The sequence below is a fragment of the Chrysochloris asiatica genome, unplaced genomic scaffold, assembly GCF_000296735.1.
Source record: "Chrysochloris asiatica unplaced genomic scaffold, ChrAsi1.0 scaffold00010, whole genome shotgun sequence".
Lineage (NCBI taxonomy): Eukaryota > Metazoa > Chordata > Mammalia > Afrosoricida > Chrysochloridae > Chrysochloris > Chrysochloris asiatica.
This window is the reverse complement of record NW_006408528.1, coordinates 14,711,878-14,732,748: the sequence shown is the minus strand read 5'-3', so window position 1 is coordinate 14,732,748 and position 20,871 is coordinate 14,711,878. Positions and strand designations below refer to the sequence as shown.

The window sequence follows — 20,871 nt, the reverse complement described above, 5'->3', positions numbered from 1 at the left end:
TGTTAGAACGGAAGGAATTTGAGAATTCTCAGCGCATTATAAGGGCATAGGAGTCCTAATGGTGTAATGGTGTAATTGGTTAAGTGCTGAGTTGTTAATCATAAGGTGCGCAGTTCAAACCTGCTCATCACAGATGAGCAGCATTATGGGGTTTTTGTAAGGACAAAGCTTGAAGTCAGGCAAAAAGCATTGAGAACCTAGGTCTGTCTCTCACCAACTGTGTGCCCTTGGCTGACTTAATTAACCATCCTGATCTCATTTTCCCTATTTGCAAATGTTAACAACAACAATAGTAATAATTCTATCTTGCAGGTCTGTTGTAAGGATTATAATGAACATAGTTAAAGCACCTTGCTCATAGCAGGTATTGGTCATTCTTACATTTAATCCAAACCTCTAAAGTCACCAGAATGTAGAGTGATCAGTATGAAATCGCTCTACTGCCAGGTCAGATCTCTTTTAGCTAATAGTCTTGAGCTAATTTTAGTTTCCTCCAGCTACCCCCTGGTGGAGACCCACATTGTAGTCCATGAAAATTTAGTAGATGTATTTCCAGGATGTGAAGGGTTATTCTCTCAAAGGGGATGGTGAGCAGCAGATGTCCTTTCATCCTCATTGGAAAGGCTGTTAGAGGAAATGGGATTGAACTTTACCAGAAGGGATTTAGATTAGATGGGAAGGAGAACTTCCTGACTGATGATTTCCTTCCTTGGGAGTCCTCAAAATTAGAATAGTTCCCCATCTGTCAGCTTTTCTGGTGCAGACAAATTAAATGGGGTCCTCTTTTCTTTCAAAGCAGTAGGGAATTCTTGTGTTCTCCCTTGCTCCATTTCTTTTAAAAGGCCTATTGTTATTGTTTTTAACTCCCTTAGAGTAGGTTCCATACCAGCAGCCTGAACAATAAATCAATTCAGGGAAAATATACAGAAAGAGATTTTTTTAAACGATTGTGTGATGAAATTTTATGTTTATATAATGCATTTGAATTGTTCATTGTCGTCATTATTATTTCCTCATTTATAAAAATTGCTGAAATTACTGATCTCAAACTTAAAATGACAAGGCACTAGGTTGAACTTTGTAGTCGTTGCTTACTTGTGGGTAAGTGAGACTAAATATAAGACAATGCTGACATCTAGTGGTTTCCATGCATTAATGCCACTGACCTGCAGTTTCAACTACCAGCTGTTCCGCGGGAGAAAGATGAGGCGTTCTGCTCCCGTAAAGATTTACAGCCTCGGAAACCCTGTGTAGGGTCGCTATGAGTCGGAACCGACTCCACGGCACTTAAAACAAACAAACAAATGTCGAACGTGGACTCCAACTCACAGAACAGAACTGACCCATAGGATTTCCTCATCTCTGTGGCGCTGTGGGATGAAGCATTGGACCGCAAGGTCGGTTTGAACCAAGAGGTCGGCGTTCAAACTCACCAGCCGCTTCTTGCAAACCTATACAAGGTCACTATGAGTGGGAACCGACTCGATGGCCCTTAACAACAACAATCTGTACAGGAGCACACTGCCTCCTTCTTCCCTAGCGGAGCCGCTGGTGGGTTGGGTTGGAAGGGCGAATCTTTAGGTTAGCAGCACAACCGCTTAAACTACTGAGCCACTAGGGCTCCTTGATGCTTAAACTTTTTGTTAAGCGCCATCCAGTCTGGGAGCGACTGGTGGGTTTGAACTACTGACCTTGTAGTTCGCAGTCTAGTGCTTATCCTACAGGACACCTTAAACTAGGATCTAATAAATTTTAACTGGACGAGATAAAGTATGAGAGTTCAGAACTTAAAGCAAGTTCTGCCTTGCTTTAAGAGTGATTTTTAAAAACACATATGTTGTTATCAAGTGTCATGGAGTCAACTCCAACTCATAGTGACCCCTTATAAAGTTTCTGAGGCTATACATCCTTATAGGAGCAGAAAGCTTCATCTTTCTCTCAAGGGAGAGGCTGATAGATTGGAACTGCTGACCTCACGGTAGGCAGTCCAGAGCTTATTCTACAGCGAATCCAGCACTCCAAAACAGATGTTGTTATTGTTGTGTTGAGACGTCTTTTGAAAATGGTAACCTGTACTAGATTTTGTCATTGTTCTTTGTGTACTTGAAAGAACATTTATGCTCTCTCTCTCTTTATGGTAGGATTGTGTGTGTGTGTGTGTATACACACACACACATATATACACACACATACATATATATGTTTGTGTGTGTGTGTGTGTGTGTATACACACACACACACAAACACATACACACAGGGAGCTCTGGTAGCGTAGTGGTTATGAGTTGGGCTGCTAACCTCAAGGTCAGCAGTTCGAAACTACCAGCTGTTCTGCAGGAGAAAGATGAGGCTTTCTGCTCCCATAAAGATTTACAGCCTAGGTAACCCTATTTAGTGTCACTACGAGCGGAACCAACTCCATGGCACACAGCAATCACCAACAACAACAAGGGAGCTCGTATATGCTAATAATGGAGTCCTGGTGCGGTGCTGCAGGATAATGCACTGGACTACAAGGTAAATTTGAACCTCAAGTTAGACAGTTCAGATCTACTAGTGCCTCCTCAGAAACCCTATGCAAGGTTGCTAGGAGCTGCAACTGACTTGATGGCATTTAACAACATATGCTAATTTAGTTCAAATCTTTGTATCCTAATGATTTGGTAGTGGTGGGAGATTTACTAGATGCATCATATTCTGATACAACCTTGCTTGCTAAAAGCTAAGAGGACTTAAAATACTTACTGATGAAGATCAAAGACCACAGCTTTTGGAATGGATTGCACCTCAATGTAAAGAAGAAAAATCCCTCATCACTGGACCAATAAATAAACATCAAGTTACATGGAGAAAAGATTAAAGTTGTGAAATACTTCTTTTTGCTCAGATTAACCATAAACACTCATGGAAGCATCGTTAAGCAATCAAACATATTGCAATAGGCAAATCTACCGCACAAGAACTCTTTAAAGTGTTGAAGAGCAAAGATGTCAATTTGAGGATTAAGGTGCACCTGACCCAAGCCATTGTGTTTTCAATAATCTCATATGCATGTGAAAGTTGGGCAGTGAATAAGGAAGACCATAGAAGAATTGATCCATTTGAGTTACGGTGTTAGAAGAGAGTGTTAAAAGCACCAAGGACTGCCAAAAGAAAAATCAATATGTGGTGGAAAAATGCTTCTTGGAAGCCAGGATGACCAGACTTCATCTCTCGTACTTCGGACATATTATCAGGAGGGACCAGTCTCTGGAGAAGGATATCATGTTTGGTAAAGTTCAATGGCACCTAACAACAACAGCAACAATTATATTCTGATAAGGATGAGTTAAAATCACCTTTTATGTGATTTTGTCAACTTCTCATTTACTTGAGTCAGAACTGACTCAACGGCACTTACCACCACCACCAAAAATATACATTGGTAAATACACATCAATTTATGATTGTTGAATCTTTTTAGCTCCTTTTTAATTATGTACTCTCTCTTTATCCCTCTGGTAGCGTAGTGGTTACGAATCGGGCTGCGAACCTTAAGGTCAGCGGTTCGAAACTACCAGCCGCTCTGCGGGAGAAAGATGAGGCTTTCTACTCCCGTAAAGATTTACACCCTCGGAAACCCTGTACAGGGTCGCTATGGGTCGGAACCGACTCGATGGCACTTAACAACAACAGTAACTTTATCCCTCTTACTGGCTTTTGCTTTAAATTCTGTTTGATAGTGATGGTGGTGGTTATGTGCTATGGAGTCAGTTCCAACTTATAGTGACCCAGTATAGGGTTTTTCAGGCTGTAAATTTTTACAGGAGCAAAAAGCCTCATCTTTCTGCCATAAATTCTATTTTATATGATTATATATGACCAAAATAGCTTCCCTTAGGAAATAATTTTCCTAGGTTATCTGTAACCTTTCCATATCATTTTAAGAATTTTCTCTTGTAAACAGTATATAGATACATTAAAATTAATCTGTGAATTTCTGTTTTTTAATAAACAAAAGAAGCCAAATGACTGTCATCCAGTCAAGTCCCACGAATAGGGTCTTTGACACTGTAAATAAATTTCTTTACATCCTCGTATATTGTGATCTGATATACTGGAATAGATTTTCACCTTCTTATTTTGTGTTTTTCTTCGCATTTTACTTTTCTTTTTTCCTATTGTCTTTTGGGATGCTTGTGGAGCCCTTGTAGGTACAATGGTTTAAATCTTCAACTGCTAATCAAAAGATCAGGCAGTTCAAATACACTAGCCAAACCCAGCAGCCGCTGTGTGGAAGAAAGACAAGGCCTTCTGCAACAGCCTGAGAAACATTCAGGGCAGCTGGACGCTATCCTAGAGTTACTGTGAATTGGAATCAACTGGACAGCAGGGGCTTGGGTTGGGATGATTTTTTTTTTTTTAAATTGTTGTTTTGCCATTGTAAGGAACCCTGGTGGCACAGAGGGCTTCTAATCACAAGGTTGGCAGTCAGAATCCACCAGCTGCTAGTCTTCTGTAAAGATTTACAGCCTTGAAAACCCCAAGAAACAGTTCTACTCGATCCTATAAGGTTGTTATGAGTCAGAATTGTTTTGATGGCAGTGGGTTTGGATTTGGTTTTTGCCACTTTAGAAAAATTATATTATTGGTTTTCTTCTGCATTTTATTTTCTAATTTTAGCTATTTTTATAAAATAGTTCAATACGTAAGTATATGCCCACCTATGTGCCCACCTCCCAACTTTAACAAGTTTCAATAAAACCTAAAATCTGCTGTAACTGTTTTAGATTTTTAAAATAATAATAATAAAGAAAAACAAATTTACATAGCTGAAGCTCATGTGTGCCTCTCTAAAATCCTATTTCTCCCTCTACTTCTCCAGACTTAACCTTTATTATGAATGTGGTGTTTATTGATTTCATGTATGTTTTTATTCTATATGTGTGAATTAAATAATATATTTAAATAATTGTCCATATTGCCAGTTAAACTATTTATATAAATAGCATATCTTTTGTATTAACATTATGTTTTTTATACGCATTCATGTGGATTCAGGTACCTCTGGTTCATCCATTTTAATTCCTGTTTAGTATTCCATTATATATGGATTTTTACCTACCCATTCTTCTGTGGATGGATTATTTATTTTCCCCCTGTTTCTTTATTTCAAACAATGCTCTTCTATAGTTCTACTTGTGTAAATGCCTGAGTATTCCTCTAAGGCAATGGTCTTCCAAGTTTTTTGTTTATGTGCCCCATAAAATAATTTTGAAAAACTAGTACTCTCACAAAAAAATACGACCAACCATCCCTCCCACAGCTCTCTCTACTCAGCTCTGTTTGATAATTCATTGCAATGGCCACACAGAATTCAGACAGTACACTCACAGAAACGGGGTTTGTTAGGGAAGTGAACAATATCAGAAAATGCTCAGGGCACAGTTCTTCAAGTCTGGACAGCGTCTCTTCAGCCATGCCTGCAGGCAGGTCTCTCTCTCTGAACCTGGCCTTTCAGCCACAATCCTCTGGACCTCTGCTCTGCACCAGTAATGTTATAAAGCTCTTGTAAGGCTGCTGATAAATACCCAAAGGGCACTTTACTTCAATATAAGACTTAGCCCGGACGTGCTCAGCTCTAGCTTCATGGGTCAGCAAACATAGTTCCCCAATTAAGTACCTGGAGGTACCTCACTCCACAAACAAGCTTCCTGCCTAAAGACACTCAGCTTCACTTGCTCCATGAGCTGGGAAGCCCACCACATTGTCTGGTGCTCTGGGTCCTGATTCTGCTGCTGCTCCTCCAGGCTCTCATCCTTCTGGCCCTGGGTTGAGGAGGGTCAATGCACAGGGATCTTTTGGTACAAAGAACACACTCCACTCCTGGTTCTTCTTCCTTCATGGTAGCAAGATTCTACCCCCCACACACGTCTTCTGAGATGGCTCAATTTATACACATTTGAGTTTGAAGCTTTTACAATCATAATTATCCCTGTTAATAATCACTCACAACTGAATTATGTAATCCATTAGCATCTTCCCCCACTTTCTCTTACCCAGACCCATTGGGAAAAATTTGTTTGGTAGAAGTTACAAAGACATGACTAGAAGACACACTAAACAATTCACTACACAACTCTTTTTCACATTTTTGAGTTGTCTAAATATTTTTTTAATTTAAATTTGAGTAGTGGCAAATAATATGAGTTTTTATATATTGTAAATTTTGATATTTTAAAATACAGTTATTTAAATGTACCAAAATGGATTTCTATTATCAAAGCAGTTTGATAAGGGCCATGATCAATATGGAGTCCAGGTGTGGTGCTGTAAGATAAGCACTGGACTACTAAACCAACCAGCTGCTCCTTGGAGACCTTATCCAGGATTGCTATGAATTGGAGCTGACTCGATAGCTCTTAATAACAACAACCACAACAACAACGATTAAAATGAAGAAACATGTGGACAAGCTCTATACTAATAGCCTGGAACTTGCATTGTTTTTTTCCTCTTTGAATTCACATTTCCATTCTACTCTACAGAACTGTATCTTCTAACTCATAGTGACTCTGTATAGAGTTGCTGAGGACTGGCTGGTGACTGTGAACTGCCGACCTTGGAGTTCAAACTGACCTTGTAGTCCAGTGCTTATCCCACAGCACCACAGCAGGACTCCTACTTCTTTATAACAAGATATCAATTACAAGTGAAAAAAAGTTTTTCCATGGGACTAAAAGACTGTGTTAAAACATGTTATTTTGATTGAATTATTAGCACTACTGTTTGAAGTACCAAATTGGTCAGGATAAAATAATTATTTTGATTAATATTTGGTGCCATAGGATAAAGCACTGGACCACAGGGTCAGTCTGAAACACAAAGCCGGTGGTTGAAGCTCACCAGCTGCTCCTCGGAAACACTGTACAGGGCCACTGTGAGTCAGACCGACTCGATGGCACATAAAAACAACAACAACAAACATATGTATTAAAATCATATTAGACACATACATTTTGATGTAATATATTTGAATTGTTTTTTCCAATTTATTTGCATATCATGGAAAATATTGTGTTGTTGTTGTTAGGTGCCATTGAGTTGGTACCGACCCATAGCGACATTATGCACAGAGGAATGAAACACTGCTAATCCTGGGCAAACCTCACTACTGTTGTCACGGTTGAGTCCATCGATGCTGCCACTTGGCCAATCCATCTTGTTGGGGGTCTTTCTCTTTTTCTCTGACCTTCCACCTTACCAAACATGATGTCCTTCTCCAGCGACTGCTCCCTCCTGACAGTAAGTCTGAAGTATGAGAGATGAAGTTTGGCCATCTTGGCCTCCAAGGAGCATTCTGACTGAACTTCTTCCAAAACAGATCATTGGTTCTTTTGGAAGCCCATGGCACTTTTAATATTCTCCTCCAACACCGTAACTCAAAAGCATCAATTCTTCTACAATCTTCCTTATTCACTGTCCTGCTTTTGCATGAATATAAGGTTATTGAAAATACCACGGCTTGGGGAAGTCACCTTAGTCCTCAAGCTGACATCTTTGCTCTCCAACACTTTAAAAAGGTCTTGTGCAGCAGATTTGCTTAATGCAATATGTCATTTGGTTTCTTGACTGCTGCTTCCATGAGTGTTGATAGTTGATCCAAGAAGAATGAAGTCCTTGATAACTTCCATCTTTTCTCTGTTGATAAGAATGTTGTTTATTGGTCCAGTGGTGAAGATTTTTGTTTTCTTAACATTGAGATGTAATCCATACCGAAGGCTGTGCTCTTTGATCTTCATCAGTAAATGTTTTAAGTCCTCTTCACTTTCAGCAAGCAAGGTTGTATCATCTGCATATCGCAGGTTGTTAATGAGGCTTCCTCCATTCCTGATGCCACGTTTTTATTCATATAACCCAGCTTCTTGGATTATTAGCTCCGCATACAGGTTGAATTAGTATGGTCAAAGAATACAACCTTGTCGCACACCTTTCTTAATTTTAAAACATTCGGTGTTCCCATGCTTCTTGGTCCAGGTAGAGATTCTTCATGGGCACAATTAAGTATTCCAGAATGCTCATACTTCACAATTGTTGTCCATAGCTTGTCATGATCCATTGTTCAATCGAAAACCTTTGCGTAGTCAATAAAGCACAAGTCAACATCTTTCTGATCATCTCTGCTTTCAGCCAAGATCCATCGGACATCAGCAATGATATCCCTTGTTGCACGGCTTCTTCTGAATCTGGCTTGAACCTCTGGAAGTTCTCTGTCAATGTATAGTTTCAGCTGTTTCTGTATTACCTTTAGCAAAACTTTACTCTAATGAGATATCAAAGAGATTATCTGATGATTTCTGCATTCCGTTGGGTCACCTATCTTTGGAATGGGCACAAATATGGATCTCTTCCAATCAGTCAGCCAGATAGATGTCTTCCAAATTTCTTGGCAGATATGAGTGAGTGCCTCCCGTGTCTCCTCACTTTCTTCAAAGATTTCCATTTTTATTCCATCGATTCCTGGTGCTTTGTTTTTTGCCAGTTCCTTCAATGCACTTTGGACTTCCGTCTTCAGTATCATATGCTACCTCTTGAAATGGCTGAACATGAACCATTTCCTTTTTATACAGTGACTCTGTCTATTCCTTCCATCTTCTCTTGATGCTTTCTGCATCCTTCAATAATTTGCCAAGATAATCTTTCAATAATGAAAGTCGAGGCTTAATATTTTTCTTCAGTTCCCCCAGCTTGAGAAATGCTGAGCATGTTCTTCCCTTTTGGTTTTCTGTTTCCAGATCTTTGCACATTTTGTTGTAATATTTAGCTTTATCTTCTCAAGCTGATCTTTGAAATTTTCTGTTCAGCTCTTGGACCTCGTCATTTCTTCCATTTGCTTTAGCATCTGTATGCTGGAGAGCAAATTTCAGTGTCTCTTCTAACATCCATTTTGATCTTTTCCTTCTTTCTTGTCTTCTCAATAACTTTTTGCTTTTTTCATGCATGATGTTCTTGATGTCATCCCACAACTATTCTGGTCTTCGGTCTTTAGGGTTTAATGTATCAAATCTGTTCTTCAGATGGAAAATATTAATTACTGCTAAAAATGAATGGTTTTAGCATGTATTCTAGAACTGCTTTTTGTTGTTGTTGCTAAAGCTGCTGAGAAATCTTATTCACATAAGTAAGTAGGTGGGAATGGAAGTTTTTTTTTTTGTTGTTGTTGTTGTTACAGCTATGTCAATTGTTTGAACTTGTGATGAGTTATATCATGTAATGATCTAGCACAAAAAATATTTTAATGATTGATCAGCTGACAACTCAGCTAGGTCTGCTTTCAACTTTACTGAAAGCAAAGGGCTGGAAACAACCTAACTTGCAAAATATTTTGTCACTCAGTCATTGTAGTCCTTTACTTTCTAGTTTCTAGGAAATACATATTTACTCAATGCGTCTCTTCTAGCCATGGCCTAGTTACTCTCACCAAATGACAGGTTGGGACAATGCAAAGAGAGTGTATGAGACTCTCACATAGGCATTGGTTCGTTTCGTCATCACATTAGGTTTAGAAGGAGCTATCTCAGAAGCAGGAACAGAGGATCTCAAGACCATCAAGAAAGAAGAGCCATGAGTAGAGTGCAAGGTCCTTGTGTGGAAAATGAAGTAGTGGTGGAGACAGCAACAGAGGCCTTGGCAAGGAGAGAAAGAATAATGGACTTCCCTGTGTGATGCTGAATGTCTTTGGGCAGGAGTCTGGCTTGCAGAATGGGGCACCCTTTGAGCACTTACAAACAGCACTATACAAACTTGTAGCCCTTCGTGGAGCAGGGTAGAGGCCAAGGGGCCACCTGGCTGAGAGGCCAAAGATTGGAAAGAGGCATGCCTTCGATACAGCTGACAAGAAATGTTGCTTATTGGAGAACTTCTGTATCCTGAGTTTCTGGTTCTGCATTGTACTCTGAACTACAAGGGCAGTGGTTCAAACTCACCTGCCACTCCTCACTTAGGGTTTCTATGAGTTGGAACCGACTTGACAGCACTGAACAACAAAACTCCTGCAATAAACCCCAGAGTCGTTAGTATTGTCTCTGAGTTCTGTGTGGCCATTTCAACAGTTTATTGAAACCAGCAGGGTAGAGTGCTGTGAGAGGGATGGTTGGTGTCAGAATAGGGTAAAGAAAGCTGTAGAGAGGAGGCATGTGTGATCCCCACCACATAGGAATCAATCTTGGGCTGATGTGGAGTTTGGTTCTCCTTCTCCCTTGTGAAGTCGAAGGAATGCAGACACTCTCCATGCCATTTTTGCATTCACGTTCTCAGTTTCAGTGGCTGATATTTTAGAAGCAGATCACCAAACTAATCCAAGGAATTGTTATCCTGTGTATATATAGTCATCAAAAATTTCACAAGTAATTTTATCCTGGGCTGACCCTAATTTTTTTAATTTCAAAAACTAAGAACTACTACTTTGTTTTCTTCTTTCTTTCCCCACTTGAAGCCACAAACTGAGTGAAAGGTAAGAGGTACAAGGACATGTGTGTGTGAGTGGGGTGGGAAGTAGAGGTAAGGGTCAAATGATTTACCTTCCACAGTAGTTTTTATTGTATCAAGATGAGGTAAGTGGCATTCTGGTATGGCTCTCTGGTTTTGAATTCAATAAGCTAAGGAGATGTTTTCTCATTTAATCTAATTTAAATCTCTGTTTTCATAGTGAAAAAATAGTTCAGAAAATTTTTGAGTAGATTGAATTGAAACAAATTTTATTGCTCTATTGTTGGTTAGGCGTGACCAGTGGGCATCAATTGATACATACTAGCTAAATATGTTAGTCTGAAAATGCATATTTAAGAATAGTGATTGAGTCTACTGTGTGTCAGGCTGTATGCCTTAAGGCAGGGAGACAAAAGCAGAATCCAATGATTGTAATTATCAGGGTTATGCCAATAATGCCATCAAAATACTATGTGAAGTCACAGAGAGAGAAGAAGAAGCATATTTGAAGTAATATTTCTTAAATTACTTCAATATCATATGCCAGAGGGCCTTCAATGGAAAATCCTAGGTAAAAGGACACGTTTTCTATGTTCCCGCCACTTCTGAGTGGGCCGGAATAAACAGATACCACTGGTATTTTTATTTTCTCCTTTGTGCCATATTCTATATAGATCACTTTTCCAACAGCCTGACCTACTAGACGACGTAGGAGGTTTTTGACTTCTTTTTTTTTCCACACATCGCCACTGTGCCATAAGGAATTTGTATTTTGTTCTTTACTGAAGTACTGCTCTATCTCAGCTTTGTGAACAATACTGTTGAGACCCTTGCTCTTCCCCAGATAGAAAAGTGTGCTGGCCTGCTTGGACCGACACAAGCGTCTGTAATGGTACACAAAGGATTTATTTAAAGATGAAACATACTTTTCCAGTTGTTTGGAATCCTGATCTAGCTCCTGATTTTCTGGCCAGAATAAGAGGCAAGCCAAGAAGTAAGGGTCTGGATATTGACGAGTTAATTCTACTAATTGCAAGACTTCTCTGAGCTGTTTTTTCAGTGTGGTAAATGGCTGAATAAACTTGGAACTGGGTTTTAGACAACTGAGAATAACATTTGCCAATATGAAATTTTGTTTCTCCTTTATCAGCCTCTTATTTGAATTTTGCTTAAACAGGAAGCTGTATTGGTTCACTATGTTTTCCATTATGTTTGCAGCATCTTTGTGGTTTGGGTTAAGATATTCTAGAAGTCCAGAAAACCTGTCTGCTCTTAGACTTTCTAGTTTTTTCCTGCAATTTTCCTCTTGGAATAACACTTTGCTTTCTAATGTATCCACATCCAAATGGCAAAAAAGTTCTGTGTATTTCTTGAAACAACGGCTGACTTTCTTGTTTAATGTGATCTCCACAATTTCTTTCTGGGCATTCCTTGTTTTCAAAAGAACCATATAATCAACAAAAAAATCAAAGCACCTTTTCAAATCTGATTGTAAATTTTGTAGGTAGGATGCGACATTCTTAAGAGTTGAGAGATATTCGTTTTTTGGATCAGCTGGACCATCTCCTATTTCTGATAAAAACTTTGCCATAGATATCTTAGAGAGTTCATTTTTTGTGCGGAAAAGGGGAGTGAGCTGAAGAATCTGGATGGCATAAAGACCGACTTCTATTTCACCCAAGAAACCAGCTGTGTTATACATGTCATATTTTCTTTGGGACTTCTGTAGTGACCAGGCCTCTGTTTCATAGTTTTTACTATCAGTTTGGCGTTGGGACTCTTTGAAAGCTCTTGAGGCTTTTTTAGCTGTTTCTAAGCAATGTTCTAGATCAGTAACAGTAATATTCCTACTGGTTTTGTTTTCATCCAACCACCATTTTATTTCACTTTTGTAGACTTGACCAAGTGTATCTGAGATATAGGAGTTTTCAGGTGCTATCTTTTTGGCTTGATTTGCCCAATGAAGAGCAGTTTTGAAGTTCTTCTCTTTAATGTAGAAATATCTTGCTAAGGCTTGGCAGATAAGTGCATTTTGTGGGAATCGAATACTTCCTGCTTTCAAGACCTCTTCAATTTTTCTGTTTGGTAAAGCTTCAATTAATGGGGAAAACAAGGTATCTGTTTCATCGCCATGCTCCTTGCGCTGTCTCGTAAGTAGAAGTGTTTGCACATCATGGAGAAATTTATCTCTTCCTATTCCAGAATTATAGAATAATTTCTCCTGTAGCAACTCTAGTGCAATTTGACTTTTATCCAAGTCGTAGTTGCTTTCCAGTTCTTTTAGACAACAGATGGCAATCAGAGGATGGATGATGCGCACACCTGTGTATCTCCCATAGTCTGGAACTTCGGTTTTTATTAGAAGTGTAGAATAGGCTCCCATCTTGCTTTCTAGGGTTTCAAGAACCCCTGGTGCCTTAATACATGTGATTCCTAAAAAACGTTCACAGTTTGACAGTGAAATTGTAGAATCAGTAACAAAAGCATTGAGTAGAGCCAGATAAGAAATGAGTTTTGCTTCTTTGTTGTCAACATTCTGTCCTTTAAAGATATTCCTGACAACATTTACTACATACGTTTCATCAAAATTGCTTTTCATGATCATAAAGGAATAAAAGTTTTCACAGTTCTTGTGTTGCTTTTCTATTTCCATCAGTTTGGCTTCAAATGCTCTTTGTTCTTTGGAAGAAAGCTGATATTTTAGTACAACGTTGTTTAGTGATTTTGGACTATCTTCAGGATTCTGGGTCCTCATGCAATTTAAGATAATTACCAATGGTTTTTCATATCGCAAACCCTTCTCTGCTAAACTGGAATGGATGGCATTCTGTAGAATGTAGATGTTTTCCAATTCTTCAAAGTCATCCACTAGGAGAAGTACTGGCATGTATTCCTGATGGCTAAATGCCTTGTAGGTGATCAAACTGGTCACTTGTTCACCAACTTCTGTAAAATCGGTTGCTTTATTTTTTAACACAGCACATCTGAAGCTTTTCTTTAGGTCCCAGAGAACATGCATAGCCAGTGTAGTCCCCCCACAGCCTGGATGATGATAGAGATTGACGATTTTTGCAAATATTGGTTTAGAAGATTCTGCCCAGCACTCTATCGACTCTTTAAGCATTTTGTAACTGTCCCTTTTGACAAAAGCTGAAGAATAGTTTTCAGAAGAAAAATAGAAGTTCCACCAAGATACTTTGCCACCTCGGTAAAAGTGTTCTTCTTTTGATGTCTTAAATTCGAGGAATTTAGTTTTATCTTTCTCTAAGTCTGTGTCCTTACACTCATTTTCACAGAGTATTTCTAGCGCAGTAAAGACATCCTCTTCTTTTTTCTCTAGGATAACAGAAGAAGATCCACCAGAGGGCAGAAACCTCTTTGATGACTGAATCACTGATTTTTGTTTAAGAATAGTGCAATTTATCTGCTCTAAATTTAGAGTGGAAATACTGTGGTCTGTTAATTCATCTGCTATTGTCAATCTTGTCTGTAGTCGATCTTTCCATCGCTGAAAAATCTGTGAGTTTACACAGATACACAATATATTTTCCATTCCTTTGAGAGCTTGGTAGAAAGCACAGAAAGTTTCAATGAGTGGATCCCCTGGCATGTCCACTGGAGACAGTAATAGAAATAACACCAAAAATTTCCCTTTTGTCATTATATTTTCATCTGTGAGAAAGAAAACAAGTTTTCTGACTTCAGAAGCTCTTTCTCTCTGCCATAAATGTGGTTCTAGAGGTTTATATATCTCACCGCTTAAGTCTGATCTGCCGTTGCAGAAGATCCAGCTGGGCTGCTCGTAAAGATTCAGAGTAGATACCACCTCTCTAATGGTAGCTGTCTTTTCTTCATATTGGCTTGGTAAGTGTAGGTTTGCTATTCTACTTTCTTTGTAAGCTTTAGCCACACCATTGCTCTCAGATTCAGGATCAAACTCCAACACAGCAAACCATTTGATTTCTTTTAGAAAATCTAAGTGCTTTGTTTGGTTTGGATGGCTTTTATTTATAACAAGAATGTACCAGTCATAACATGAATTATCCAGCGAGTCTTGGCTTCCGATGAGATGTTTAACCAGTTTTAGTCCTTCACTTTTCTTCTTATTTGCCTTCACTCCAAATTCTTCTTCTGCTTCTTTTCGAAGTGCTACCATTGAGTTTATATTTCGTATGAATTCATTGAAATCTGCATCCTGCTGTTTGACATTGGCGAGGATATCCTTGCAGCCAGCTCCATCTCTCACAAATAGCGAATGCTCTTTGTTTGGTCTCCATGATCCATCTTTACAATTTTGCATGGTAACGCAGAAATGCTTTTCTTTACACACATAGTGACTTGGAATAACATCTACTTCAATGACAAATTTGTCAGATAGTGTATTGTTCTGCTGTAGGACTTCCACAAACCTTGGCTCCCGAATACACTTCTTGGCTTCCTTGATATGACTTTTTTCAAAATATTTTTGAATCATTAGATTGAAGTGGTTAATGAAAGCATCCTTATCAGTGATTTTCACACCAACAATTTCTCCATGGGGTTTGTCCATGACTCCAAAATGGATAGTACCATTTGTGCGTGAATTCATACAAGCTGATGCAAATTTGAAGACTTCATTGCTAAATTTCATCAGACTGTCCTTTTCGGTGGCATTGTCTGTGTTTGTGAATTCTTTGTACTCATGTATGGGGTCAATGAGATTGAGTGGTCCTGTCTCAGGTGGTAGAACACAATGCTCTGTGTAACGTTGACCAGCATGGAATTGGTCAAAAGGATAAGGCATGCAAGTCACTGGTTGAGTTTTTAGCTCATTCTTTTTTCTGCTTTGTTCAATTGTTGCATTTACTTTTGTAAGAATTGATTCTTGTTCTTTGGCATTTCTGATCTCTGTGAGATCATGATCAATATTGGATGATATTGGTTCTTCCTTTTTTGTCTCTTCTGGGGTTTTTTTTTGTTTTTTTTTAGACTTTTTTGTTTGATCAAATTGTCCAGAATCCTGATTGTGATTTTCAAGGGAACTTGTATTTAATTTGTTATACCCACGTTTTATCAAAAGTGCTGGGCCTCGTGGTAGCCCCATATCTCTAAGGTCCTTTTCAGTTAATTCCTGCAGGACTAATCCTGTTACTTCTTCATTCAACAGAATTTGCCCATATTTCTCATCAACCTTAAGGTCCTCAGTTACCCATTTTTTCACATGCTCTTTGGTCCAGTCCCGGGTCAGTTCAGGTATAGTGACTTGATCACTCATATCCAAGCTGTAGCTTTCTTCCTTGGGGAAAAAGCAATACAAGAAGTACTTCAGTGTTATATTTGTCATTGAAATCACATAGTCAATTACATAATCATATGTAGCAATATTAAATAGAATATATATATTAACACATAAAAATTATACATGAAAACCTGTGAAACTCAGTGGTGACTGTACCCTGTTAAAGGTAAAAAACTTGAAAGACCCAGGAAAGCAAGACAAGTTCTCACTCTCATAGGTCTCACTATACATAACCTTTTTCAGAGGTAAGAGCATATATAATCTGTTGTATCAAACAATAAAACTCATTGCCATTGAGTAGACTCCAACTCAGAGCGATCCTAAAGGACAGGGCAGAACTACCCCGTAGGCTGTTGGGTTCAAACTGATGATGTTTCGGTTAACAGCCAGGCACTGAACCACTATGCAACTAGGGCACCTTCTCTCGGTTGTTGTTGTTAAGTGCCGTCGAGTAGGTTCCGACCCATAGCGACCCTGTACACAGTTTCCAAAGAGTAGCTGGTGAGCTTGAACCGCCAACCTTGCAGTTCAAACAACTTTTCAGTCTGATGCATTAACCCACAGCGCCACACCAGGTTGTTGTTGTTAAGTGCCATCAAGTGGCCACCCTGTATAGGATTTCCAAGGATCCACTGGTGGGTTTGAACCACAGACCTTGCAGTTAGCAGAGCAGTGCTTATTCTACAGTGCCACACCAGGACTCCCTTCTCTTTGTGTATATGTGTGTGGGATATATTTGCTGTTGTTAAGTACCAGTGAGTCGGTTCTAAATAGAAACCCTGTATACGGTTTCCAAGGAGTGACTGGTGGGTTGGAATTGCCAACCTTGTGGTTAGCTGTCCAATTGTTAAGCTACTGCCCCACACCAGGTTATATATATATAGATATATAGATATATAGATATAGATATATATGTTGTTGTTGTTGTTAAGTGCTGTCGTATCTGTTCCAACTCATAGCGACCTGCATAGGGTTTCCAAGAAGTAGCTGATGAGTCTAAACTGCTGACTTTACGGTTCAAACCAAACTTGTGGTCTAGTGCTTATCCTATAGCGCCACACCAGAGATGCAATATGTATATTGTTGTTAAGTGCCATCAAGTCAGTTCTGACTCATAGAGACCCTGTATAGATTTTTTGGAGGAGCAGCTGGTGAACTTGAACCACTGACTTTGTGGTTCAAACAACCTATATATAAATATTCATATTCATATTTATACTTATATTTAGGAGTCCTGGTATGATGCTGCAGGCTGATGCGCTGGACTGCAAGGTTGGTTTGAACCACAAGGTCAATGATTCAAATTCACCAGTCACTCCTCAGAAACCCTATACAGTACAGGGTTGCTATGAGTTGTAACCAACTCAAGGTATATATACACACACATTCATATATATATATGAAATCTCACATAATGGAGTCCTAGTTGTAGTGCTGTGGGACAATGCACTAGACTTTAAGGTCAGTTTGAACTGCAAGGTTAGCAGTTCAGATTCACCAGCTACCCCTTGGAAACCCTATACAGGGTGGCTATGAGTCAGAACTGACTCGACAGTACTTAACAACAGCAATAACAAGAATCTCACATATGTGTATGACACACACACACACATGCACATGGAGGCTTCAAAAAGTTCATGGAAACATGGGGGGGGTACTCCATTTTTCCATGAACTTTTTGGAGCTCCCACAGTATAATCTATTTATCTATCTATCCATGTATCTATCTAACCTCTTATATATACAGTAAAACTTGCAAAAGCCAGAACCTATATAAGGCAGAAACCTTTCAAGAAGGAAAACCAACATTGTTTTAACTAATAGAAAGGATGTAGCCCAAACCCATTGCCACCGCGAGAATTCTCATTCAGAGCAACCTGACAGGACCGCCATCAAGTTGATTCCAACTCATTGTGACCATAGATAGTGTTCCCAACACTGTAGATCTTTATGGGAGCAGACAGCCTCATCCGACTCCCATGGAGCTGGTGGATTAGAACAGCTGACTTTATGGTTAGTTATGCAGTGCTTAGCCTACAATGCCACCAGGGCTGGCTTTGCTGAGTTTCAAGAGCTGAATATTCTGAATATCTTGAAACTGGGGTTCTCAAACTTGGCTGAACAACATTAGGATCATCTAGGGCTCCATGTCCTAACATACTAATTTAATTGGTTGTGGGGGTATACGTGTGGGTGAAATTCAGGAATTAATATTTTAAAAAATGGGGCTGGGTGATTCTATTGTGAGAAAATAGTGCCATTGCTGTTTGGTGTCATTGAATAGGTTCTGACTCATAGCAACCCTATGCACAACAGAATGAAACACTGCCCAGTGCTACACCGTCTTCACAACAGCTACTGTGTTTCAGCCTGTTGCTGCTGCCACTGTGTCAATCTAGCGCCTTAGGAATCTTCCTCGTTTTCACTGACTCTCCATTTTCAGAGATTGATGTCATTCTCCAGGGACTTGTTGTTGTTATTGTTCTTGTTGTTAAGCACCGTCGAGTTGGTTCTGACCCATAGCAACCCTGTATAGGGTTTCCAAGGAGTGGCTGGTGAGCTTGAACCGCCGACCTTGCAATTCAAACCAACATTGTAGTCCAGCGCATTAGCTTCCAGCGCCACACCATTACTGGTTCCTCCTAATAACATGCCTGAAGTAAAAGAGATGAAGCCTCATCATCCTGGCTTCTAAGGAGCATTCTGGCTGGACTTCTTCCAGCACAGAATTATTTGTTCTTGTGGAAGTCCATGATACCTTTAATATTCTTCTCCAACACAATAATTAAAATGAATCATTTTTTCTATGGTCTTCCTTATTCATTGTCCAACTTTCATATGTATATGAGGTGACTGAAAATACTATGGCTTGGATCAGGCACACCTTAGTACTCAACTGATTTGTGAGCACTTTAAAGAGGTTTTAGTGCAGCAGATCTACCTAATGCAATATGTTGTTTGATTTCCTGACTTCTGCTTTCACGAATATTGACTGTGGACCCAAGCAAATTAAGTCTTTGACAACATCAGTCTTTTCTCCATTTATCATGATGTTATTTATTAATGCAGTTGTGAGAATCTTTGTTTTCTGTACATTGAGGTGCAACCCATACCAAAGATTGTAGTCTTTATCAGTAAATATTTTAAGTCCTCTTCACTTTTAGCAAGCAACACTGCATCATCTACATGTCACAGTTTGTTAATGAGTCTTCCTCCAACCCTGATACCACTTTCTTCTACATAGAATTCATTTTGAATAAGTATGGGGAAAGGATACAATGTTGTCACACAATGTTCCTGCTTTTAAACCATTCAGTATCCCCTTTTTCTGTTCTAAGAACAGCCTCTTGGGCTATGGACTGGTTTCTCATAAGTACAACAAAGTGTTCTGGAATATTCATTTTTTGCAATGTTATCCATAATTTTTTGTGGTCCACACAATCTAAAGGCTTATAGCAAGCAAAGCTCAAGTAAACATCTTTTTGATATTCTCTACTTTTAACCAAGATCCATCTGAAGTCAGCAATGATATCCCTCATTCCAGGTCCTCTTCTGAATCCGGCTTGAATTTCTGACAATTCCTTATCGATATACTGTTGCAACTGTTTCTGAATTATCTTAAGCAAAATTTTATTTGCATGTGATATAATGATACTGTTTGATGATATGTGCATTCTAGTGGGTCACCTCTCCATGGAGAAGGCACAGTGTGGACCTTTTCAAATCAGCTGGCCAGGTTCCAAATTTCTTGGCACAGATGAGTGAGAGCTTCCAGTGCTACATCAGTATGTTGAAAGATTTCGATTTGCCTTCTGTTCATTCCTGGAGCCTTGTTTTTCACCGATGCCTTCAGTGCAGCTTGGACCTCTTCCTTCAGTACCATCACAGTTCTTGATCATATGCTACCTCTTGATATAATTGAACATTGACTTTTTTTTTGGTACAGTGACTCTGTGTATTCTTTCAACTTGTTTTTGGGGCTTTCGGTATCATTCAATATTTTGCCATAGAATCTTTTAGTATTTCAAGTCGACGTTTGGATTTTTTTCTCCAATTCTTTCAGCTTGAAAAATACTGGAAGTGTTCTTCCCTTTTGGTTTTCTAACTCTAGGTCTTTGCACATCGTGTTATAATGCTTGACTTGTCTTTTCAAACTGCCCTTTGAAATTTTCTGCTCAACTTTTACTTTTTCGTTTCTTCCATTTGCTTTAGCTTCTCTACACTAAGAATTAGTTTCAGTGTCTCTTCTGACATCCATTTTGGTCTTTTCTTTCTTTCCTGTCTTTTTAATGATCATTTTCTTCCTTCATATATGATGTTTTTGATGTCATCCCACAACTCTTCCAGTCTTTTGTCATTAGTTGCTAAGGCATCAAATCTGTTCTGGAGATGGTCTCTAAATTCTGGTGGGATATATTCCACGTCATATTTTGGCTCTCACGAACTTGTTTTAATTTTCTTCAGCTTTAACCTGAACTTGCATATGAGCAGTTGATGGTCTGCTCCACAGGCTGTCCCTTTCCTTATTTTGGCTGATGCTATTGAGCTTTTCTACCATCTTTTCCCACAGATGTAATGAATCATGTGATCTCCAGCATCATTTCTATCATCAAGGCCATATTTTCCAACTACAGATCCTTCCTTGTAGTTTCCAACTTTCACATTTCAATCATTAGTAACTATCAATGCACTTTGATTGTATGCTTGGTCAATTTCAGACTGAAGAAGTTGGAAGAATTCTTTAATTTCATCATCAGTGGCTTTAGTGATTGGTGTGTAAATTTAAATAATTGTGATATTAATGGTCTTCCTTGTAGGCATATTATCCGTCCACAGACAGTATTGTACTACAAGATAGATCTTGAAATGTTCTTTTTGACAATGAATGTAATGTCATTCCTCTTCAATTTGACATTCCCAGCACAGTAATTCATATGATTAAAAATGGCCAATACCAGTCCATTTCAGCTCACTATTGTTACTGTGAGCTCTGGTAGCGTAGTGGTTACGAATCGGACTATGAACCTCAAGGTCAGCAGTTCGAGACTACCAGCTGTTCCGCGGGAGAAAGATGAGGCTTTCTGTTCCCGTAAAGATTTACAGCCTCGGAAACCCTGTACAGGGTC

General features: G+C 39.1%; 1 protein-coding gene across 2 annotated transcripts; it reads right to left on the bottom strand.

Moving 5' to 3' along the window:
* Positions 1–10,987: 10,987 nt before the first annotated feature.
* SAMD9L (sterile alpha motif domain containing 9-like) lies at positions 10,988–15,721 on the bottom strand. 2 transcript variants are annotated; one of them, XM_006834295.1, is made up of 2 exons: positions 15,656–15,721; positions 10,988–15,181 (listed from the first exon to the last, which is right to left on the bottom strand). In XM_006834295.1, the coding sequence occupies exons 1-2, from the start codon at positions 15,719–15,721 to the stop codon at positions 10,988–10,990; spliced, it is 4,260 nt and encodes a 1,419-aa protein (XP_006834358.1). The 2 variants fall into 2 exon arrangements, with proteins under 2 accessions (XP_006834358.1, XP_006834357.1); XM_006834294.1 differs by having other exon boundaries at positions 10,988–15,721.
* Positions 15,722–20,871: the final 5,150 nt, after the last annotated feature.

Coding starts and splice junctions, on each gene's coding strand:
- SAMD9L (XM_006834294.1), bottom strand. CDS start 15,721: ATGAGTGATCAAGTCACTATACCTGAACTGACCCGGGACTGGACCAAA.